The sequence below is a fragment of the Erithacus rubecula genome (assembly GCF_903797595.1).
Source record: "Erithacus rubecula genome assembly, chromosome: 12".
NCBI lineage: Eukaryota > Metazoa > Chordata > Aves > Passeriformes > Muscicapidae > Erithacus > Erithacus rubecula.
Genome location: NC_136664.1, coordinates 2,206,492 through 2,230,971, shown reverse-complemented (window position 1 = coordinate 2,230,971; position 24,480 = coordinate 2,206,492). Strand labels below are relative to the sequence as shown.

General features: G+C 60.7%; 1 protein-coding gene across 4 annotated transcripts in view; it reads right to left on the bottom strand.

The window, feature by feature from the left end:
* Positions 1-24,480, bottom strand: part of GSE1 (Gse1 coiled-coil protein) — a 96,894-nt gene that overhangs the window by 49,982 nt on the left and 22,432 nt on the right. For all 4 annotated transcript variants that reach the window (XM_079315956.1, XM_079315953.1, XM_079315955.1 and 1 more), the window contains exon 2: positions 12,748-12,910. In XM_079315956.1, coding sequence (XP_079172082.1) covers positions 12,748-12,910 — 163 coding nt within the window. The remainder of the gene's footprint in view (positions 1-12,747; positions 12,911-24,480) is intronic.

Sequence of the window (24,480 nt, the reverse complement as noted above, 5' to 3'; positions counted from 1 at the left end):
AGCGAGATAAACAGGGCTTTAAATTTCCAGCAGCCTTTACTGGTGTAAAAATAAGCGTCCCTTATTTATTTAGCTCCTTTGAGAAACCACATCAGTCCCCAAACACAGTCTTTTACTGTCAAGCTACAGTAGAAGCCTTTATAGGCAGCGAAGATCCTGACAGCTACCCCTAGCACAACCATCTTTTATTCATGCTCATAATATAAACTGTATTGCCTCAGAAACAAAAGGATTTAACTCGCTGCTGGCCGGGTGGCAGCGGCCGAGCCGAGGTCCCTGCTGGGGGCACGTGGTTGGGATGGCTTTGCTCTGATGTCCCACATCTCTTCATCCCTCAGATGCCTCCTCCTAGGGACAGCGCTGAGACAGACCCCTGCTCTGATGCATCAGCACATCCATGGATAAAATAAGCCAAAATAACAATCCCCCCCCCCCCAACCCGGAGCCATTAGGCAAAGCCTTGGTGCTCTGGGTTCTGAATCCCACCCTGCCTGCACAGACACAGGAAGAGCAGCAGTTACAAGAGTGGTTCGTATTTAATAATGCAATTTATATTCCACTCTCAACATAAACTATTGTAAAGGCACACTAATGTAAAAATACATCTGGCTTGTCAATAGTTTATCTTCTGGATCTGCATCTAAATCCCTGGGCATTCTTGACTTATGGCTGCACCAGTGTCTAATGAATAAAAAGGTGCAAATTATAGGCCTTGCTTTAATGCTCATCATAAAATTAGATGATAGTTGCAAAAGCTGCATTCTCCTGCCCACAGTGCAGCAATGGTAAGCTATAAATAAAGTGTATTTAATGTATCCCAGCGCTGCACAGAGCCAGGAAACAGTATGTTACTGCACAGCCTTCAATGGATCCGCCACCAGTTCAATGAAGTGATAACTGATCCATCATGTGAATTTATGTTAACTGTCTGCTCGCAAAGTCACGGCCCCAGCACTGTAAATAGCCCACAATCCTTCCAGCCCGGCCTGCCTGCCAATAAACCTGTCACCAGCAGCCTGGGAGCAGCCACCTTAGGACACCGCAGACAAACCATTACAGCTTGGGTTTCCTCCTGGTTTTTCCATTGCTGCCTTGCCTTGGTTTACCAGCAGCCCAGCACCCCCCTCCTCGGGGCTTCCCAACCCCGTGTGATGCTTTTCCACCTCCCTGGAGCTGTCACATCAGGGATGAGGGAAGCCCAGATGGGATCCGGGGGGCTGCGGGTGCGTGGGTGGGATGGCTCCTGTTCTGGAGACAGGCAGATGATGGGAAGGGGGAGACAGGCTGGAAGTGGAGCCCCTCCTGTTGGAGTTCCTGCAACAGGGTGGGATGCAGAGCCAGGAGGGATGGAGCAATTCACTGGATGGGGACAGAAATGTAACTGCATTGTGATTGGAAAGCATCCTCTTCTGGCAGAGATGTGTGTACCTGGGAAGGAGACAACCCTGGGAAAAAGTTCTTGGGAAGATGTGGTCACCAGGAAGAAGATGTGGTCCCCAGGGAGCAGACATTCTCAAGAAGATGTTCCCAAGAAGAAGATGTCTTTAAGAAGGAGATGTCCCTGGGAAGATGCCATCCTTTGGAAGGAAACATCCCCAGCGAGGATGTCCCTGGTAAGGTGTCCTGGGAAGATGATGTCCCAGGGAAAGACACATCCCCAGGTAGAGGATAACCCTGAGAAAATGTGGGCAGATGTGTCCCCAGGAAGCAGATGTCTTTGGGAAGGACATGTGCTTAGGAAGAAGACATCCCTGGAAGGAGATGTCCACAGCAAGGGGACATTGCTGGGAAAGTGTCATGCACAGGGAGTTGTCCCTGGGAAGAAGATGTCTCTGAGAAGATATCATCTCCTGGAAGGAGACATCCCCCACAAGGATGTCCCTGGGAAGGTGTCATCCACAGGGAGGTGTCTCTGGAAAAGTGTCAGGAAGAGAAAGTCCCTGTGAAGATGTGATACTCAGGAAGGAGATGACAAGATGTCTCCAGGAAGACACAGTCCCGGGGAAGATGTTCCCAGGAAGCAGACATATTGGGGAAGGAGATGCCCCAGGAAAGGAGACATCCCTGGGAAGATGTCATTCCCTGGAAGGTGACCTCCCCAGCATGGATGTCCTGGGGCAGGCGTCACCTGCAGGGATGCATCACTGGGAAGAAGATGTCCCAGGGAAGAAGACATCCTTTAGGAAGGAGATATCCCCCTTCAAACAGCCCAAACCCATGGAGCCCCATCAGTGAGAGAGGAGACACAGTGCTCCACAGGGAGCAAAGTGGCACCTGGAAGGACACGGGGGACACCATGCCCACGCAAAGCAGCACTTGCCATCACCCTGCCCTCATTAACGTGGTGCTGAGCAGCCCCTAATAATAGCAACAGTAAATTCTCCTACCCAATTCGGGTCCATTTCTATAAATAATGTAGAATCTTTTTATTTACTGACAGGTTGTAAAAGTATCAGTGAGAATAATGTGAAATCAGGCGCTGCTGAATAATTCATGGCAGCAGCTCTGCTCTCCCCGTCCCCGCGCTCCCCTGGCCCCGGCGTTTACACGACAGCACCTTGCGCCCGGGTTTATCTCATAAAAACCAGGACTAACGACCTGGCACTAATTCTTTATCAACAGAGACTTTTACAGCGAGGGGAGGAGGAAGGAAATAGAAAGAAATAAAAATAACCCCGGGTGCACCCTATAAAAAATGCATGGGTCCATGTCCTCGCCTCCGCACGGAGCCGGCCGTGCCCGGCTCCTCCCATCTGGAATTCCTCACAGACCCCACAGCCTCTCCAAAAATTAGTATTAATTAGTACCCACAGCCCACACTGGGTAATGAGTGCAGGAGAGTGGCACAACCCTGCTGGGACATGGGGACACCAGCACGAGCCATGGGAGCACCAGGAGGACTGATGGAGGGACTGGCAGGACCCATGGGGACAATGACAGGGCCCATGGGAACATCAGGAGGACTGATGAGAGACTGGCAGGACCCATGGGAACATCAGGAGGACTGATGGAGGGACTGGCAGGACCCATGGGGACAATGACAAGACCCATGGGAACATCAGGAGGACTGATGGAGGGACTGGCAGGACCCATGGGGATGATGGTAGGACCCTTGGGGACACCAACAAGACCCATGGGGATGGCGGCAAACACCAGCAAAGCCCACAGGGATGATGGCAGGACTCAGGGGGATGGTGACAGGACCCCTGGGAACAATGGCAGAACCCATGGGGACAATGGCACGATGCTCCCTGTCCCCATGCCACCCTCAAGGACACCAGCCCGGGGCAGCAAACCCCTGCTGGGGGGCAGATGGGCTAAATTTGGGCAGAAAAAGCTAATCACTGGGGCAACTAATCCCTGTAACAACCTGATCTGCTGTCCCTCATCCCTCCTGCCACCTCTGAGGGTGATGGGGACAGTGGGGACCCCCCTGCAGCTGCCCCCATCCCCTCCCCAGAACAATACCTACCCGCCGCTGTTTTGATGTGCGGCACAAAGCCGGGAGAGCTTTCCATGTAACATGATAAAAGCAAGTCCCCAGCCAGCACAATTATTTGATAATTCTCCCTTAACACCCATCAAATTAAAGCAATGTCCAAGGGCTGCCTGAAGTGGCACTGATAGGTATTAAACTTTAATGAGATTTAATGGCACTGCCCTACTTTTTAAGCGCTCGGGCCTACATTTATGAACATTTAATTTCCCGGGCCCTGACCTCTTTTTTTTTCCCCCCTTTTCCCCGTGGCCCCCCCTGCACAGCTGGATTCTGTTAGTGCTGGCAGCAGCCCCGACCCGGGATGCTCGGCCAGCCCTGAGCCCATGGAAATCTCCAGGCACTGCAGGGTCAGATCTTGACTCCTGCAGGGAGCAGAGCAGGGAGGGGGAGCCCAGGGAAAAGCCGGGGGGAAGGGGGGTGTAGATGTGATTCACTGAGAGTGAACGCAGCCAAATTTATGGAATGACTTAATTAATTTGCTCTTGGGATGGAATGACACTGTGGGTCCCAGGAGTTGGAGGGCCCTCATGCTGCACTGGTTTTGTTTAAGCACCCCTGAAAAATAAGTGTGTCCCTGCTGCAAACCCACTGTGCCAGGGCAAATTTTGGGGGGGTCAGACCCCTCAATGCCCCCAGGGACAGAGCACAGCCCACTGAGCCAGTTTATTGCTGCCCTCTAGTGTGTAAGGGACAGCCCAGGCCTGCTGTCACTTGTTCCCCTCCCCACGTGTCACCCTGGCCACTTGGCCACCTAGGATGCTGCATCTCAAGTGGAGACAGCTGATGAGATGCTCAGAGTCCTGACAGACAGGGTTCCAGAGAGCACCAGCTCAGCACCCCAAAATCCCACTCATGCTGCAAGATGGGCAGAGATTGGCACCAGTGACACTGGGCATCACCTCCTGCACCAAAGCATGGCAAGCCAAGGTTTGATGGGGCTTGGAGCAACCTGGACTAGTGGAAGGTGTTCCTGCCCATGGCAGGGGCTTGGAATGAGAGAAGCTTTGAGGTCACTTCCAACCCAAACTACCCTGTGATTCTATGGTCCTGGTAGGATACAGGATGCAGCATTTCCTTACACTGGGAGTACCAACCATGAACAGGGGCTGCTGGCATGGGTGACCACTCGTGGCATGAGGGTTAGGGAAACTGAGGCACACACCAGGCAGCCAGGCTTCTGAGCTGGAAATGTCCCTCTCCCGCCTTCCCAGCACCCACCTCAACTGCAGGGAGCCCAGCAGCAGGAATGCAAAGGCAGGGCAATAAAAGGGAGCGTTATCAAGCGCCAGCAGAGCTGACAGCTCAGGGAGGAGAACAAGCAGGGAGGGAAAGGAACAGAAAGGAAAAAAAAAAAAAAAAAAACACCCCACCCTTAACCCCGAGATCACTTATCATTCAGGCTGCATCACGCATCTAGAAAGTGCAGACACAAAAATGTAATGTCATAACATTCGCAGTTCAATAACCTTTGCTTCACGAGACGGCTTGAACTGTCAGAGGAGCTGGAAGGTAAATATTTCAGCGCCCAGGCACTGAATGCAAAGGCGTGGGGAGGGGTCGGCCTCGGCTTTCCCCGGCTCGCCTCGACACGTTCAAATATCCCCCGCCGTAAATCCCGGCCGGCGCTGGGGAAAGGCCGTGGCACGGATAAAATACGAGCAGATATAAAGCCAGACACCTTTATTGTTCGGCAAAGTCTTCCAACAAGTTATGAACCCGCAGCTTGACCCTAACCCATCATCTTGTTATACAGCGGAAACAAAGGCAGCGCCGGGAGCCGGGGCTGGAGCGGGGCAGGATGCGGGTGGGAAGGAGGAAAACCCAGCCTGCCTCCTCCACGGGGGATATCTGGGTGGAATTTATCCCTAAACCCCACATCTACCACGCTCCAGGCTGCCTGTGGGGAGCAGACCCTGTGTTAGCCCCTTGCAAGGAAGGTTCAAGGGTACAGAATTCCCTCGGCCGGGGTTAACAGGAGCAGGACCCAGCAAACACCGATTAACCAGGATGGATCAGGCAGGCAGGAGGAAGGAGATTGCACAGCCAAGGAACAACGGCTGCGGGGGGAGGTGGCAAGGGGAGCAGAGTGATTTCCCAATGGGGAAAATTCCTATAACAGCACTGGGAAGGTGCAAAGGGACAGCATGGCACAGCGGGTAGCAGCCTGGCATCCAAACCAGCTGCATGGCACAGTGGGCAACAGCAGTGCCAAGCAGCTTGCGTGGCACACTCGGCACAGCCCTCCCCGCTGCGTGGCACAGCTGGGGACAATCAGAACCACCTGCCTGCAGCTGGGCTGGCACCCCGAAAGCTGGGCAACAGCAGCGCCAAAACTCACAGGGGAGCGGGGACACCCCAAAGTGCCAAGCAGGGAGGGAGTCAAAGGGGGCACGGCCGCGGTGAGGAACAGTTAAACGGCCCCCGCCCGCAGCGGGCATGTGGCAACAGGCAGCAGCACACCCTGCCCAAACACCTGCTACCGCCGCGCTGGCACGGGCGAGCGCCCGGGGCGGGCACGGCGGCGGGAGCACGCCGGGGCCCGCAGCGAGGAGCGGCATGTCTGCGCTTGGCAGCGCAACACAGAGCAGGTGACAAGCGCGCCGGCGGTCGCTTTATTACAGGAAGCCAGCGCGCAAGCATCTGACGCCGCGCTGCCCGGAGAGAAAATAAAACACCCCCCTCTCCCTGCCATTAACAATCCCTCGGCGGGTGCAGAAGGGCCCGGGGATGAGGGGGGTGCTGTAAAATGTGGCATCACAGCTCAGCCTCCCCCCGCCCTGCACGGCTCCCAAGGCCAAGTAAATCCCAAGGGAGTAAAATTATGTGTGTGTGCACAAACATTTTTCCTCGGCAAACACTCCCCGAGACAACAAAATCAGCCGCCCCTGCACCCGTTCCCGCGCCGTCCCGCTCCTCTGACCCAGCAATTAGAGGCAGGCATTAATATTTAAATATTGCCAGCTCGGGAGAAGGGAAATCAAATAAAACACGCCAGCGTGCCGGCAGCACATCCAGCTCCTGCTCCATCAGCCTCAAAAAGGGTGCACAGCAGCAGGGGGGTGCTGTGCCACCCTGCTGGGGACACAGGGTATCGATGTCACAAGGGGAACCCCCTTTCTGGGCCAAATCAGGGTGGGCAAGCAGCAGTGATGCTCTTGCCTTCTCAGCTGGGGGGTTTCAAGGGAACCCCAACCCCATGCTGACCATGTTCTGGGGTCCCCACTCCCTCCCAGCCACACAGCACCCACCTGCAGGGTGCTGGGCACACACACATTCAGGCTGCACCCCCCTCCCACGAGTGTCACCCCCTGGTCCCGCGGGTGCTCGGAGGCGGCGCTGGCCCAGCAAAGAGGATTTACTGCTCAACGCAAGGGGCTTTAGAGGCAATAACTTTCCCTCCTCTTGACTTAAATGGATTTGAAACTTCAAAAAGGATCGAGGGGGCAGGCTGCCAAGCGGCCGCCCCCAAGGGCTGACCCCACAGGGGCTGGGGGGGCCGAGGGGGGGCTGCGAGCCCAGCCGTGGCCAACGGCCGTGGCAGATAAGGGCTGGGGGGGCCAGAAGGCTCTGAGATAAGGCAGCTGCCGTTACGGGAGTGGGAGCTCTGGGGTGCTTCCTCCCGCCCCACGGTGCAACCGCAGCGGGGTGCCGGGCTGGGGGGGCGTGGGGGGCACGTGGGGCAGCCAGGACATGAAGCATGAGGCATGGCGAGGGCCAGTTCAAGGGCAGTCCCCCTGGCAGCTTGCCCAGGCTAAGCTCTGTCCTGGCTGCTCCTTCTTGGGGCTCGGTGGGGCTGCCCCATAGCACCCCACAGGTGGGTGATGTACCCCAGCACTGCCAGCACACGGCGGTCTGGGTTGGGTGTCCCCACTGGGCTGTGGTGGCTGCTGCTCACAGTGACACCAAGCCTTACACCCAGGGACAGAGCTTGGGGACAGAGGTGTGACCCATGGCGCTGTGCCCTGGTGTGGGGGAGGAACAGCCCCTCCAAGCCTCAACCTCCCACGGGCCAGCCAGCAGGGAGAGGGCTGGGAGGAACAAACAGAGGAGCAGCAATTAAAACTAACAGCCCCTCCTCAAGCTGCCCCCTAACCTGTACCCCTGTCCCAGCCACTGGCGCGCCAGGAAAGAATAAACTGCCCTGCGTCCTTCGGCACCCCCCCTGCACCCCCCGGCAGCCTGGCCCCCCGCCAAAGCCACCATCTCCTCTCTGCAGCTCCCTGCCCTGCAGCCAGCACGCTCACCCCCCTGCACCGGCCAGAACAGGCCCCGTGTGTGCACAGGAGCTCAGCCCCAGCGGGACGTGCAGGCACACGCACCCGAGTGCCCCCAGCCAGGGGTCACCGCGCTTGTGCAACACTCGCACCCGCGGCGTGCTCGCAGCCAGCCCCCCCCTGCACACCGGTTTTTTAGCCCTGTGGGACCCCCTGTCTCCAGCTGGGCAGCCCTGGCAGGCCGCAGTGCCGGTGACAGTCGCTGGCAGGTCACACAAACAGGCACACGCAGCCGGGCGCACGCTCGCCTCGCTCACACCCACAAACCACACGGGCTCACCCCGCTGCTCGCCGGCGCACGCGCGCCCTTGCAGGAAGAGGCGCTGGCTTCCCGCTGCCTTTTCCCTCCATTAACTCCCTCCCTGGATCTGGATCCTGCTCGTGGTCCCAGCAGCACTCACCCCACGGCTCTGTGCCCCCCAGCCCATGGAGGGTGGGGATGGAGGGGCACTCGCCCCCGCTGCTCCAAGGGCACTTGGGGACACATGCTACGGATGGGGCAGTCGACAGATGTCACCCATTGGGGACTGGCACCCGTGTCACCATGCAAAGCAGACACGGGCACTAGCAGGGCACGGTGAGCCGGCAGCCCCAGGGCGAAGGGCACGGCAAGGCAGCACAGGCAGGGCTGGAAGAGCCAGGATGGAGCGGAGCAGGGCAATAAAGGCAGAGGCAGGTGAGACGCCGGGGCTGCGCCATCACCGTGGCACAGGGTGAGTGCCCGAGCTCCCCATGTTTGGTTCCATCAGCAACACAGTCACCCCCCCAGCTCCAGCGGTCCTGGGTGTCCAAAAATTTGGATATGCAGCAGGGGAGGGTGGGTAAACTGAGGCACAGCCCCATGCTGCACCCTGTAAATCGAGAGATGGACAGGCAGCTAGGCAAGAAGGGTCAAGGTCAGGGTCACCGGGTGCCCTGCCAACCATGGGAAATGACCCCAAGGGTCTCTCTGGAATGTGGGTCATTGGGACTGGGCACCTCAGCTGCCCCAGACCCTGAGGGCACAGAACCCAGAGGGTCTCATCTCGCCACAACATTCCCCAGGTGGATCCTCAACTCCAAAGTAACCTCCATTTTCCACACCATGGGGTCCCCCAAGGCCAGGGTGACCTCTGTCCACAACACCACAAGGGCACGTGAAGCTCGGGGTGACCTCTGTCCCCACCACAATGGGGTACCCTCCACCAGGGTGACCTCCACTCCTCACACAACAGGGGCCTCCAAGCCAAAGGCAACCTCCATGCTCCAGGCCACAGGGTCCCCCTGCCTCAGGGTGACCTCCATCCTCCAAACAACAGTGTCCCCCAAAAGCTCAGGGTGACCACCACCCTCTATGTCATGGGGTGCCCCAACTCTGGGGTGATGTCAGTCCGCACACAATGGGGTCCCCCAACTGCAAGGTGACCCCCAACCCCAGGGCAACCGTGGGGTCTCTCAACCCCAGGGTGACCTTGGTCTCTCAAAACACAGGTTCCTCCAGACCCAGAGTAACCTCTGTTCCCCTTACAACAGCGTTCCCCAACCCAGGGTGACCTCCATCCCCCATACCATAGGTTCCCCTAAACACAAGGCGACCTCTTGCCCCTTAGACCATGAGGTCCCCCAACTCCAGGGTGACCTCCATTCACCAAACAACCGTGCCCCCAAATCCCAGGGCGACCTCCACCCCCTGTATCATGGGATCCTCCAACCCCAGGGTGACCTCCATCCCCCATACCACAATCTCTCCAGCCCCAGGGTGACCTCTGTCCCTCAAACCACAGGGTGACCAGCAGAGGGTCTGGGGAGGGGGCACTGCGAGAGGCAGGATCACACCAGCTCCATCCCACCCCTCCAGCACAACTCCCACCGTGGGGGGGGGGGGGGGGGGGGGGGAACCCATGGAGGCTCTGGTGGGGGGGGGGGTCCCCATGGAGAGGAGGGGGGTCACTCACCCGCGGGCCGCGCCGTCCAACGGGGGCTGCGCTCCTCCATGGGCAGCGCCGGCGGGAGCGGAGCCGAGCCGAGCCGTGCCGAGCCTTCCCCCGCCGCTTCCTGCTTCCCTCGGCGCCCGCCCGCCGCCCCGAGAGCAGCACGGCTGGAGCGTGACTCACCGGGGGCCGGGCCGGGCAGGGCAGGGCAGGGCGGCGGGGGCGGCGGGCACCGCACCGGCACCGCGGGGCACGGGGGGCTCCCGAAACCGCGATGGTGGGCAAGGGGTGGGACAGCCCACCTGGGACCACCCCCCTAATTTAACAGTGCTGGGGGCTCCCAAAACAGGGATGCTGGGCAAGGGGTGGGACAGCCCACCTGGGACCACCCCCCTAATTTAACAGTGCTGGGGGCTCCCAAAACAGGGATGCTGGGCAAGGGGTGGGACAGCCCACCTGGGACCACCCCCCTAATTTAACAGTGCTGGGGGCTCCCAAAACAGGGATGCTGGGCAAGGGGTGGGACAGCCCACCTGGGACCACCCCCCTAATTTAACAGTGCTGGGGGCTCCCAAAACAGGGATGCTGGGCAAGGGGTGGGACAGCTCACCTGGGACCACCCCCCCTAATTTAACAGTGCAGGGGGCTCCCAAAACAGGGATGCTGGGCAAGGGGTGGGATAGCCCACCTGGGACCACCCCCCAATTTACCAGCGTGGGGGGTCCCGTGGGGTCGCTCCTCAGCGTGCCAAGAATTAGGGTGATGGGGGTGTCAGTCCTGATCATGGCACACAGGTGACCCCTCCCCAAATGTAGAGATGAGGGGGTGCCTGATCAGGTGCTGATAGGGGCAAGGGGTTGGGGTGGAATCCAGGTCTTTGACCCCCACCCCAAAACTGCTCCAAGATACCCTGGGGCTCAGGGCTGCCAATGTGCCCCAGCACAGTGAGCCCAGACCCTGCAGAAATAAGGGGTGTTCCTGGGGCAGCCCCCTCAGGGCACCCCAATGCCCCAAGCACCCCCTGCACCATGTGTGGGAGAGGGACCAGCACTGTCCCTCCCAGGAGGGGATGGTGGTGGTCACTCCTGTGCCACCCCACCATCACCTGGGCTTGGGGACACCAGTGACACCAGTGGGGTGGGGCTCAGCCCACTGCACAGGAGGAAGTTGCCCATCATTCACCAGCCACACCAGTCAGCTCCACGTGCCAGACAAGCTCAGCTGGCTCAGACAGGCTGGACCCCCACCTCCCTCGGGCAGGAAGGACGCTCCAGTGAGGAATCTCATCCTGGCACTGCCAGCCATGAACTGGCACCTCTGCAGGAGGAGACAGGCCATGACAGGGACACCCAGCCATCCCCAAACAAACTGCCACACCACCACACACACAGTCACCCCAAATCCCCTCCCAGCTCACCCTCACCTCTGCATGCCCTCCATCCTCCTCCTCTCCCTCCAACAGGCCCAGTGCCCAGCACGCCGGTGCTGCCGCGGTGTCTCTGCTGCCCGCCACCCCCCCAGTCCTCCTCGTGCTTCCCCCCCACCCTCCTCGTGCTTCCCCCCCCCCCAACTCCCTTTTCCCGTTCTATTTTAAATTTTTATTGCATTCTTTTTAAAGAATACAGAGGAACAAATGCCCTTATCAGCAATTCTCACAAGGTATAAAGAGCCGCTTTTATCTCCTGCCTTTACTAATCTAGAGCGAGCCAATGCCTGTTAATTTTTTAATTTTCCTGGTGAATGCATTTGTGGTTCCGTCAGCATCCATCCGGACACACACGCAGGATCCCCCCAGCATCCCAGCCCAGCCACCCTGGCATGGGATTGACACCGTGCTGGCAGAGCTGTGGCTCATGGTTTGGCAACCACAGAGGGATTTTGTGCACTGGGAAGTCCCGTGTGTCACATGAAGCTCCCCAGGATGTGTCACCACCCCCAAGATACAGAGGTGCTCCCGTAGATCCCAGCCTGGCTCTGCCTGGCCACAGGCAATGCTGACAGTGTGGGTCTCCACGCTCAGCACGGGGATACATCCCATGCCAAGCTGTCCAGATGTCATTGTCACCCTCTGTGGCCGAGGTCCCCGCAGGGACAAAGGGGGTGTCACCCCTGTGTCCCCCCAGGAAGGGCTGCAGCGCAGGCAGGGCTGGGAGTGCAGCAGCCGGACGCGGCACGCAGATGAGATGTGGCAGGCGTGTAACAAGCCATTAGTCACTGTCACCTTTGCCCGGCAGCCACTGGCAGGGTAATAAATCCCGGGCTGACTCCAGCGGGCCCGTTCCAGGCCACGGCTCCCAGCTTGCCTCCACACCACTGTCAGCTGGGCTGGGAGCAGCTTGTAAATGCATCCTGCTCCCCTTTTCCCCCCGGGGTGACACAGCACCCCAAACCACAGCCAAACCCCTGCGGGGCTGATCGATGGGTGACACAGGCCACTGCATTCCTGAGAAGGATCATTCTTAGGGAACGTGAGGGGTCACAAATCCCCACCACCAAGCAGCCCCCTGGCCCTGCAGGCTCTCCCTGCCTGCCCCAGCTTCCTGCCCGCTGCACCTTGCGGTTCCTGACTCTTCCCAGCCCCACGCCAGGAACCGGCACCGGCGGTTGTTACCGGATCAAAGGAGCCTGGCATGGGCCAGCACAGCGCGGCCCGGCGCGCCCGCCGGGAAGGGCTGGCAAACAAGCCGGTCCAGGGAGGCGGCAGGCGGGAAGCACGCATGATACCTCTCCTAAAAATGCTGCTGCTCCTGACGGACAGGGCGGCCGAGTCCCCGCAGCCGCGGTCCATCCCAGCCCCGGGGGCCCCCCGGCTCCCCAGCACAGCCAGCCCAGCACCGCGGCTCTCCCTGGCGCCCACGGCCTGACTCACGGCCCCGGGGACTGCGGCGCTGTCGGGGTCACCTTCCCAGCGGGGCTGCGGGTGTTGGAGCCCAACCCCAAGCCGCTGGGTGTGAGCCTTCACCGGGAGTCCCGAGCAGCACAGGGGGCTGATGGCCACCCCACAGCGGGACAGGGGACATCCCTTGGGAATGGCAGCCTCTGGCATCCCCTCGGTATCACCTACTTGTGGCTCCAGCGTCCGCGCCCTCCGCATCCAAAGGCGTCCGCTGGCCGACGTCCAGGACAGTGCCGCCCGTTCCCGGGCTCTCCCCGGCGCTGGCCACTCGGTGCCGGGACTCACCGGCCGCAGCCTTGGTGGCGGCTGTCTCCAGGGACGAAGAGGACGCCTGGAAGAGAAGAAGCAGGACAGAGGCTCAGCGCCGTTGTGTCTCCTGGTCAGAGCAGCACCAGCACGGGTGGGGGGCACGGGGGGGGGGGGGGGCACAGACACAAGATGCTTTTGTTTTCCTGGCGGCCGGTGCACGTGGCCAGCGCGGGAGCCGCACGCCAGCCCGCGCCGCGGGGCTACAGCTGGATCCGGCCGAGGGCTCCCAGCACAGCCAGACAAGAAAGGCTGCAGGGGGGTGAGGACATGAATCAAAGCGGCGTCCCCTCGCCCGCCGGCGGCAGCTGGCCGGTTAGGCAGCTCCCGATTACTCAACCGGGCAGTGTTTACTCCAGATCAACAACCCCCCATCGCCTTCCCTGCCAGGCGGGCGAGGGAAACGTGCTGCTGGGATGGGGATGGCATTCCCGCTGTGCCTTGTTTGGGGACAGTCCCCCTGCTCGACCCCCGGGGGTTTGTTGTAGCTGTCACCCTCCTGCCCAGGCACACAGCTTGGGCTGTCACTGCTCCTGCTTAGCTTTAATAAAGTAACAGCCAGTGACACCACGCTCATCCCAGTACTGCTGTGCCACCCTGGGGAAGACACAGGTTCACAGGATGCCCACCCCAGGTACAGTGGGATGCAGCTCCCCCTGCCACAGGTGACATCCACAGGGCGCCTGATTCGAGGCCATCAGGACCACGGTGAGGATTTTATGTCAATCCTGTTTTTCAGGGGATTGCTCCCATAAACATGGAGATGGATGGCTGGTTGATGCTTTGCAGGGAAGCCCTTAGACTCAATGAGCCACGCACACGAGCGGACGTATAAATTTACCGTTTGCTTCCTGGAAAGGTTTAATTTATGGAATCCATATGGCAGCGCCGCACAACCGCGAGCGCTTGGCACATCCCGGGAGTCCTCGAGTGCCACCACGTCCCAGCTCCAACTGGCGGGGTGCCATCGACTGCCCCGGTGATGGCAGGATGCTCTTCTCTTTCCCAGTGATTAACAGAAGGTGACTTTCACAGCGGGCAGGGGACAAGCCCAGGGGTCAGTCCCCATCCCTGACAGCTTGGTGTGGGATCCCTGGAGGTGGCAGGGATGTCTCAGGGGACAGATTGTGCCACTGCTCCTCCTCCCAGGACAATGCCACCGGCAGCAGCAGGCAGCAATCCCCTACCTGTGGGCATGGGAAAAGGCTGGGGTGCACTTTGATACCTGGAGCAACTAATCATTAATTAGCATTAATCACTCCCCATCATGTGGCACAGCAGCATTGGGCAAGATGCAACTGGGAAGTGCCAGACCAAGGTCTTGGTGGGGAAAGTGGATTTTGACAGCTGGGCCAAGGCTGGCACCCTCCTGCTCTCCACGGAGCCCCCCACACCCCAACCCATTATCCCCACAGTACCAGCAGCCTCCACCCCCTCTATTTTCCTGCCAGGGGATGCTGAGATGCAAAGGCACCAGAGATGGGTCCCACCTGCCCAAGGGCAGCCAGGATCCCACCCCCCCTCCCCACCTGTGTCCCCTGGGACCCCCAGGCTCCTCACAGAGCACCAGCCGCCTCCTTGCTTTAACTTCACCCAGCCCTATCTGTCAGCAAATCATCCCCGGTTACACAGATAAGGAATAATTGATGCAAAGGAGCCATCTGTTTGTGAACACAGAATATCTGCTCAATTAGGAGGGATCTGTCCACCCAGATAAAGCATGGCAGCAGCCCCTCAGAGTGGGGGCCTTCCTCCCCAGCCATGTCCTCAAAGACTCACCCCCAATTAGAGGTGAGCAGGTTGATTTGGGTGCTAATTTGTTAAGCAGCACCTTGAGGTGCTTGGGATGAGGCTGGGAGGGACGGGTGCTCTGCCACAAAAGGCTGAAATCTGAGGGGAGAGCTGGCAGATCCCCCACGTCCCACTGTGATGAAGCTCAGCTCCTCCTGGCTCTGGCAGATGCTTATCCCACATCTTTCCAGGGATGGAGAGAGGGGACCAGGATCTGTGCCTGCTGAATGGTGCTGAGCTGAGGCCATGCAGATGGACAAGCCTGAAACAGCTCCCAGGACATCCACAACAGGGATCAGGGACACAGCACAGCCTAGGACATTCAGGTCAGGGGTAGGTGTGCAGCAAGTGACAGCAATGTGACATCGTTATGTGATGTTATTAGCACAGGAAAAATGGCACACAGGCCAGCTCCACAAGTGACAAAACCACGGGGAAAATCCTCCAGCCTTTTACAGGGCTTGGAGGGATGGCCCCATGGCATCACACTCCTCAAACCCCTCCTGGGTGGCATCTGTCCCAACCTACCCCAGCAGGTATGAAGGACATGGAGAGCTTGAGTAGGGTCAAAATAGAGCTGGGACAGACACAGAGTGGCACTGCCAGACCCCACGTCAGCCGTGTCACCTGTGTCCCCACACCACCAGCATGGTGTCCCCCTTGCCCAGGGCAGGCAGCATGGCACTCTGCAGACAGAATGGCACCAAGGGCAGGGGATGATGTCCCCATGTCCAGCATTCCCATTGTCCCCAGTATGTCCCTCCCCACTAAGGGCACGTTCCTTCTGCTGGGCTAAATAAATACCTGCCAGCTCTGCCCCCAGTTTTGGGATGACATGGTGGAGTGGAAAAGCAAAGGCCACGCCAGCACAACTTCCTGTGCCTTTGGGACACCCAAAACTGTGGCTTCCCCATTCTGCCTCCCCTGCTGCCAGCGTGCAGCGTGCACAGCGCCGGTGCCACCCACGGAAACGCCACCCACGGGAATGCCACAGGCACAGCACAGCCCCCCTGCACCACCCCAACCTGCCCCCTCCCGGGTGCTGCACCCCAGAAAACCCCTGCGCTGCCAGCAGCCAGGGCACCGGGGGTGGATGCAATCTTTGGCTCTTGGCTGGCATCACCCGGCACGGCGGCGGGCACGGAGCCCGGCAAGCGCCGGCACAGCCGCACCGGCAGCGGGGCTTGGCACAGAGTCGGTGCCAGCTCCTGTGAGCCAGCAAGGGATGAGGTGAGGAGAATGCCCAGCACAGAGGGGCACATCCTGCACTTCCCAGGGGATGCAGAGAGCGCTGGCTGTAAGGCCTGGGGGACACAAACCCCTGCTGTCCCTCGGCTGCCCCAGGCCTGGGAGGCGGCGCTCAGGATAAAAGGTGTTTTTGGAGTGCTGAGGGCTGCAGGAGCAGGCTCCCCCCTGTTCCCTTTGTCGCTGAGGCCCTCAAGCCCCCTGGCTCCTGCTGGGGCTTTTATCACAGCACAGCCCCTGCCGTGTGTTCCCCCCAGACGGTTCCAGCTGCTCTTCCCTCCAGGAAGCCTCTGCCCTACTCATCCTTGTCCCTGAAAACAGAGGGTTTTCCCACAAGAGCAGGCTGGTGTGCCCCTGGGGAGCTGGGGTCCCTGCTAGTGGTGTGGCTTGGCCCTGATGGTTGCCCACGGGAGGGGTGGTGGCTGGATCCATGCATCTCCACAGTATTTAAAGTTTCTCAGCCGTGTTTGCTGGCGGAAAGTTGGAACCTACAATTACAGCTGTGCTAACTCCTCATTAAAAAGGGGAAGGGGAAAAAAAAAAAAAAAAAATAAAAGGGAGAGAAACAAAAGGCTCCAGACTGAGACACAGAGCTGTTAACCCTTCCCAAGATGGGGATGTGGGCTCCATACAGCTGGAGGGATGGGTGTCAGTGGTGGCAGGTGGCACTGTGCACCGAGGGTCTGCCCACGAGCGTCAGTGCCCACCTGGGTCCCCGCTCCGTGTCCCGGTGCAGCGGCGCCCGCGTGGGCACGGCCGCGGCTGTGCCAGAGCCGTTTGTCACGGCAGGGCTGCGGTTCCCGCTCGCGCTCCAGCAGCGACACCCTGACGCCTGCTCCAGGAGCCCACACAATCTGTTCGCACTCATCTCGCAGCTGCCCCCAGACAGCCCGAGGTGCCGGTGTGTGCCGGCACAGCCGCGACGTGCGAGAGCCCGGGCGGGAACTGGCACGGCTGGAAGGGGCTGGAGACTGCGGTCAGGCTGGATGCCACAAGGGCAGACGAGGCTGGAAACACTGCTGGATGCACCAGCAGCCTCCCATGGCCCAGCACACTCACCAGGCTGTGCCACGAGCCCTGGGAACAGTGGGCAGGGGGACAGGCCTGGCTGTGACCCCCGTGTGTCACTGCAGCCACCCTGCACAAGGAGCAGAAGCTGGTGCAACACACGGGGTGAAGCACATCCCCCTAGGACCCCATCCCCAGCGAGGGTCTGACCCTGTGGCCACCTCAGCATGACCACAGCCCCCCTCATGCCCCATCCCCGGGGAGCAGCGGGTCCCTGCGTCACTCTCCAGCCACCCCCCCCCCCTCCCCTCGGCGACACCACCTCAGCACCGCGGCCGCAGCGGCTCTGACAGCAGCTAACGAGCTGCAGGCAGCAATTTGGGTTATATATAGCCCCAAAGTGACTGCATCTAATTGCTCCAGCGCACACCGGCCCCGCCGCGGGGTCCGGGCGCTGGGAGCGAGGGGACAGGGCGAGCGCCACGCACTCAGCCCCCTCCCCCGGCTGTCACCCCGTGTGACCCCCCGGGCACCCTGAGGCTGGCGGGGCACAAGCATCACCCCATCCACGCCAGCCCCGAGGAGCCGCGCTGTTCCCGGCGGCTTTGTGCCGGGCCATAAGCGGCTTTGGCTAAAGCCGCCGTCCCAGCCCGTCCCAGCCAGGGACCCTAAGGAGCTTTTGTCCCCTCTCATTAAAGGGGCCACGGGGCGCAGCACCCAGCACCTCCTCTCCGCAGCCTGTGGGTTTCTGCCAGCTGCTCCGGCAACCCCGGGAGGGAGGCACGGCTGCAGGGAGGGAGGGATGGAGGGATGGATGGAGGGAGGGAGGGAGGTGCTCCCTTTGTGGCAGCCCCCATCCCCTCGCAGCAGCTGCCAGGCGAGGCGGCGGGCGCGCAGATGCGGCCGGGGGAGGTGCTGTGTGTGTTTCTCTGTGTGTGTGTGTGTGTGTGTGTTTGGGGGGGGTCCCCCGCAGCGGCTCCCCACGCCGGCGGGGCAAGCGGCGGCCCCGCGGGGATGGGGAGCCGGAGCCGAAATTGTTTGCCAGCTTCCTCGAGACGGCACAATGGAGGGCGCGCAGGCGGATCCGGGGTCAGGGGTGAGAGCAGCAATAAGTGGTTTATGCCTTTTGTGAAGAGGCTGAACTGACAGCTCGCTGGATTAACAAAGACGTCCTCTGTTCCCGGGCAGGTCATGTGGAAAGCGCTGCGCCGACCCCTGTCACTTCTTTTTTTTTCAAGAACAGACATTTGTTCGCCAGCGAACAGGGAGGTGATGGAGGGGGAGGCGGGGGGCACGCAGCCGCCCGCTCCCGGCTTTTCCTCGAGCTGCTCGGGGGCTCTGGGCGTGGGGACCGGCGGCTGCTCGCTGCTCCGGCAGCCCTGGCCACGCCGTGTCACCTCCCGTGCCTCAGTTTCTCCAGGCTGTGGGAAGAGCCGTGGCTGGTGGGGATGTCAGCATCTCCACCCCGTGTCCGGGCAGTGCTGTGCTCCACAACGCTCCAGGTGCACACGAAATTCTCCCCATGCTCATCCTTCCATCAGCCCAGCACCAGGCTGGCTGGGCAGGATGGATCCGCATCCTGCTCGCTCCCTGTCTCACACACATGTGTGGGCACACACATTCCTAGCTCGTGTTTGCCAGTCCCTGCCAGGCTGGGGAATGCTCCCTTCAGCCTCCTTTCAAGGCAGGGAAACTGAGGCAGAGGAGGATGTGAGCATCCCACAGCAGGGCTGGCAGCAGCAGTGCCGCTCCTGGTCCCAGCCCTGCAGGGAACAATCAGCCTTTTCAAATCCACAAGGATTTCCTCAAGGTTGTGCAGCACAGAGCCTCTGCTGTCACCAGCAGACTCCAGAGTTAACAGCTGCAGTGCTGCCATTCCACACTGACACAAACTGCCCTGGCTGGGACAGTCACCCCCTGGCCTCAGATGTCCCTGCAGCTCCCACCTCCCTCTGTCACCACACCCCAGCCCTGGCTCTTGGTCCTCCTGTGACCACAGGGCCCAAAGCTGGGATGGGAGGGATGCAGATTGGTGTCTGCCTCCCAAATCCTGCTGAGATCCCACAGGACACGCAGCTGCTCAGCCCCAACCCCTGCTCCCCCTCCCCACCTCAGGGACTCCCCAAGCCAGCACAGCTCACCCACCTCCAGCTCCAGAGCTGTCAGGCAGTCTGTCACCAGTGTCCCCTCCCCGCCACCCTAAATACCTGCCATGGGAACCAGAGTCTGCCACAAGGGGCTTTTCACTCCGGAAAACCCCACCCACCCCACGGCGGCTCATGTTTTCGGGACATTCCCACACGTGCCAATCCCTGCGAGCTCGGGGTAAACTGAGGCAGCGAGGAGCAGCCAGGCTCTGCTGGGTGAGGGGACACATCTGAGGGTCCCCATGCCTCTTGGGGAAGGGGGCACGCTCGGGCTGGGCATCAGCACGGCGGCATTAAAGCCTCAATCCGTGTCCCTCAATCCGCCGCATCCCCCTCTCCATCCCGCGGGCAGCTTAGCGCCCGTTCCCGGCTCCCTCCTGCCATCTAAAGACGGACTTACTGCCAGGTCCGGCGCTGCCTTAAGCCGCAGATTAAACGTGAACCATCTGCAAGGGGAAACTTTAATGCAGGATAATACCTGCCACACACACCCCGCCGCCCCGGGGCCAGGTGGGTGCAGAACCCCGCGGTGCCACCGAGTCCCTGAGCGGCACCACGTCCCTCCATGGGGATCCTGAGGCTCTGCACATGATGTTCCCATCCTCCTGGGTGTCCCCATCCTCCTGGCACAGCCCCGTGAGGAACCATGCCCAGCCAGCCCCCACCTCGCCAGTCCCTGTCCCCCCCTAAGGCAGCCACCCCAAGTAGGGGACACCCAGGCACGTGGGGGGGTCCAGCCAGTGCCCCACCTAGTTAATTACTTCAAGTGATTAATGTCTCTTCATCAGAGCAGCAGATTAGACCCTGCAGCTGGGAGCTGTTTTCCCTCACAATCTCCTCCCACAGGGGACAACAAGGGGGTCCTGCACTGTCCCCATTTTTAGGAGCTAATCCCAACTCCCCAGCCCCAAAAAGGTGGCTCAGTTGTCCTCTGTCCCCTCAGTCTGGAAAAGCCCCCAGACCAGCATCATCACCCAGGGTGCAGCAGGGACATGGGGTCACCCAGGCTGTCCCTAGTGCTAGAGGGGACAAAGCTGGGCTGAGCATCACACAGCCAGAAATTACGTCTGGCAGGGAGGAGAGATTCCTGGGGGGCAGGGAGCCCCAAAGCTGTGTGGGGGAGGATGAGACACCTCCTGCCAGCTCAGGACCCCAATGAATTACACAGAATCACAACTCCCTGCTCAGGTCAGCAGGGAAAGGAGCCAGGGAGGTTTTCCAGCACCCAGCCCACACCTGATGGGAGAATTTACAGCCAGGATCTAATATGAGCTCAGTAATTAGTGTTGGGATGCTGAATCAGCACCTGGCCACTAGCACTGAAGGGATGGAGCTGGGGGGGGGCTATGGTGGCCCCCCCAGGAGGGATATAGGGGGCACTGGGATGAAATCCCTATGGCTGGGAACACTGGAGGAAAGCTTGTAGCCCAGCATCCCATCCCAGTCTGCTGCTCCAGGACCAGCTCCAGCCCAGGTCACTTTAGGGATGCTCAAGGTTGGACAGAACCCCCCTGCACTGCTCACCTAAGGACAAAAATCCCTCTGGCCCTCCCTTCACAGCCTGGATGCTGCATCCCAGGATGCTCAAGCCCTGGGATGCCCGAGCATCCTCCCAGCTGTGCCCGGGCAGCCCTCTGGCCTTGACGGCTGCCATCAATTTCCCGGGGTCGGGGCTGGCAGGGCCGGCTCCCCGGCAGATCCAGCCTGTGCTCCGTGGCTGATTGCAGCCATTTCCCTGCCCGTGCCCCCTCCCCGCTGTCTGCCTCCTGCCTCCGTCTGCTGCCGGGTTTTATGAGGGCCATTTCCAAGAGGTCGCTGGAAATAGATTTTTATCACCTCGTGATAAATATCGTTTATGGTGACATTACTGCTCCGAGCAGCCGTGCAGGGGGAGGGAGGAGAGGCAGGCTCCCAACCCCAGCTCCACGGGGCACCGGCTGGGCCCCTCCTCGTCCCTGTCCCCATTCCCGGAGGTTCGGGCAGCGCCACCCGACACCATCCATCCATCCATCCATCCAGGCGGCAGGAACAGAGGGAGCTGCATCATTAGCCCCGCGCGCCATTAAGCACTTAAAAAGCCATAGGAATAAGCCGCGCCATTAGCTGGCAAGCGAGCTGGGAGGGGAGGGATGCACGGAACCGAGCGTGGAGCAGGGAATGTCACCACCCCGAGGGCAGAGCCGTCCCCTCCCGCACGCAGCTCCAAGGTGGAAAATCAGGGGCTTTCAGAGCTGACACATCGCTTCTGCAAGGGGTGACGCCACCGGGAGCCTCTCCAGAGGGACTTTTCGGCTCCTTGCTCATCCCCTGCTCTGCTTCAGGGATGGGGCTGGCACAGAAACCTGGGAGGAAAAGCGGAGCTGAGAACTGCCAAGTCACGACAGCGGCAGCCCCGCGTGTTGCAGCCCCGCACGGAGGTGACCCGGTGGCCCAGCGGAGCAGGGTCCTGCCCCGGCCGAGCCCGCAGCAGGGACAGCTGCCAAGCCATGCCCACAGGCAGCTGCCTCTGGAGAAGGGCATGGCAACGGGCAGGGGGCCAAGGCCAGGCTGTTCTCTGTGCCAGCCCTGCCACACACAGCGCTGGGCACTGGCCACCCCCATGGAACAATTACCCCGTTCACCAGCGCCAAGGTGAGGGGGTGTCACCTGTGGGGACACAGGTACAGTGTGTCCCTGGGACTGCTGCAAAGCAGCTGCAAAACTGCACACCCAGCAAAGAGCAACCATCGCCCGCAGGCACTGCCAGCCCGTGCCAAGAATCATGTTTGCTCTCCCCAGCACTGGCACTGGGTACCTTGGGCAAGCCGCCTCCTGCCCCACTGCCTCAGTTTCCCCAGCTGGCAGGGGTGGTGGGGAACAGGCAGGGGGTGGGCTGGCATTGGGGGGGACCCCAGCCTCATGTTGTGGCTCCTTGTGACACACAGTTAGAACTGGCTGTGGTGACTTACTTGGGAAGGGACCACGGTGTGGGGCTGGGACTTTGTATGGGGACAAGCATGACCACACGACAGCACTGGCCACCTGGCATGGTGGCATGACCCCTCCTCACTCCCCACACCTGGTGGGCAGAAAACATCACCAAAAAGGGCCAGTCTGGTCACCCTGATGGCACTTGGGGCTGCGTGGGGACAGCCAGCCCCACATGCAAGGACAAGCAGTGCTGGTGGTTTCCACTCTGTTTCCCTCTCTGCTGCCAGGACAGGTGCCTTGGTCATCCAGTGCCACCTCCACGTCATCATCCCTGCCAGCAGCCACATCCCACCTTTATGTTCCCCAAGCCACTGCATCCCTTTGGGGACAAGGAGTCCCTTGTCCAACAGAGACCCTGGAACGCCCGGCAGCAGGATGCCTACAGAGCCAGCTGCCTCCTGTGCCCATGAAAGGAGATTTGTTCACCTGGTGAGTGGCTCGGTGACCCCAAGCCCAGCCCCTGCCACCAGCTCGTGGCTCCTGGCATACAGGAGCAGCACAGCCTGGCAGGGCCACCTCGCTGGCGGTCACAGTGACCTCACACTGCTGCTGAGAGCTCCGAGCCCAGCTCCTGGCCCAGCACACGGCTCCTCCAGCCAAGGCAGGCTGGCAGCTTGGCACCCACCCTCCCACGGCGCCCTCCTCACCCTGGGCTGGCAGGCAGCAGCAGCAGCAGCTGCAGGAGTGCAGACAGATGGACAGACAGCACGAGCACAGCCCCCTGTGTGCCACCCCAAGCTCTGGGGTGTGGGTTTGGGCACTGCCAAACCCCAGGTGGGTCACCCCACAGATAACCAGCATCTCTCAGTGAGGGGATAAATCCCAGTTCAGCATCCCAGCAGAGCACCAGGTGTGTCCCCATCACCCACAGACAGAGCCTAGTGCTGCCAGGGGCCAAGCGCCCCAAACCCTTTGCCTACTGCCCCCAGGAGCCAGATCTGAACCCCCCCCAAGGGTGAGCAAATGTGCATCAGCCCCCAGGTTGGGGTGCCCCCACCATGCACCCCCTTAGAGCTGTATATGGGCCTGCTGGGGTGCAGAAAAACCATTTTGCTACTTAAAAAAAACAAAACAAAACAAAACAAAACAACTAAAAAAACCACAGAAGAAACGGGAAGTACAGAAGGCACCTGGCAGCACCACACAAAGTTTGTAGCAAGTTCCACAAAGCCCCTCCACAAGTACCCACCACAGGTTAGGGGGTCACAGGGGATCCCCCACTGTGTCCTCACACTCACCCACAGCAGGCACCCCAAACACACCCAGCAAAATCGGGGGGGACACGCAACAAGTCAGGAGAGGTACAAGATTTATCCCCCCAACAATGCTCAAGGCTGGACAGGGGGGTTACAGGGAGGGGTGCAGAGGCAGGGCTTGGGGGTACAGAAGGGTGGGAGGATGCAGGAGGGGGTGGGGGCGTTCAGGATGGGGATGGAGGGGGTACAAGTGTGAGGGGGGGGTACAGGCAGAGATGAGGGAGGTGCAGACCGTGGTTAGGGGGTACAGACGTGGGCGGTACAGGGATGGGATGGGATGGGATGGGATGGGATGGGATGGGATGGGATGGGATGGGATGGGATGGGATGGGATGGGATGGGATGGGATGGGATGGGATGGGATGGGATGGGATGGGATGGGATGGGATGGGATGGGATGGAGGGTAGCACAGGCTGTGTTGAGGGGGGGTTACAGGTAAGGCTGGGGGGCACAGTCCGAGGAGGGGAGGGCACCGGCAGCTGCCTGCCCTGCACGTACCTGCGGGGCGCGGTGCGGGCGCGGCGCGGGGCGCGCTGACCCCGGCGGCGGCAGCGGGAGGAGGCAGCGCCGCGCACACGCACACGCGCGATCACATCCCGAGCCGGCGGCGAGAGGCGGGGGACACACACACACACACACACTGCTGGGGGAGGTGGGGGCTGCGCTGAGCTGGGGGGGTCAGGGAAATTAATAACCGAGAAAAAGGCACTTACCCCCTCCGCGGGGCTCGCCACCGTGCCGCGGGGGTGGCTGGAGGGTGGCGCTGAGAGGGGAGGGGGGATCAAAGGCTGGGGGTGGGTGGGGGGGGGTCTCGCCAGCCCCCGCTGCCTGCCACAACAAAGAGCCAGACACAACAAAAGCAGCATATGGCCAGAGCCGCGCGGGGCTGTAAATTAAACATAAAGGGAAGATTAGATAATTAATGAGCGCTCCCGGGCCGGCCCCGGGGGAAGGGGAAGGGGGGAGCTGCCTGCTGCGGGGAGCCCCGAGCCCCCCGCCCAGCCCCGGCGGGGAGGGGGCCGGGGGGCACCTGTTGGGAGGGAGGATGGGCAGCGGCCGGGCCAGCCTCGCCAGCTGCTCCGGGGCGCAGCCTAAGAGGATTAGCGGGGGCATCCCGCCCCCGGCAAAAGGGCTTGAAGCTGCAGGGCTGGGGGTGGGGGTCCCTTGAACCCCCCCA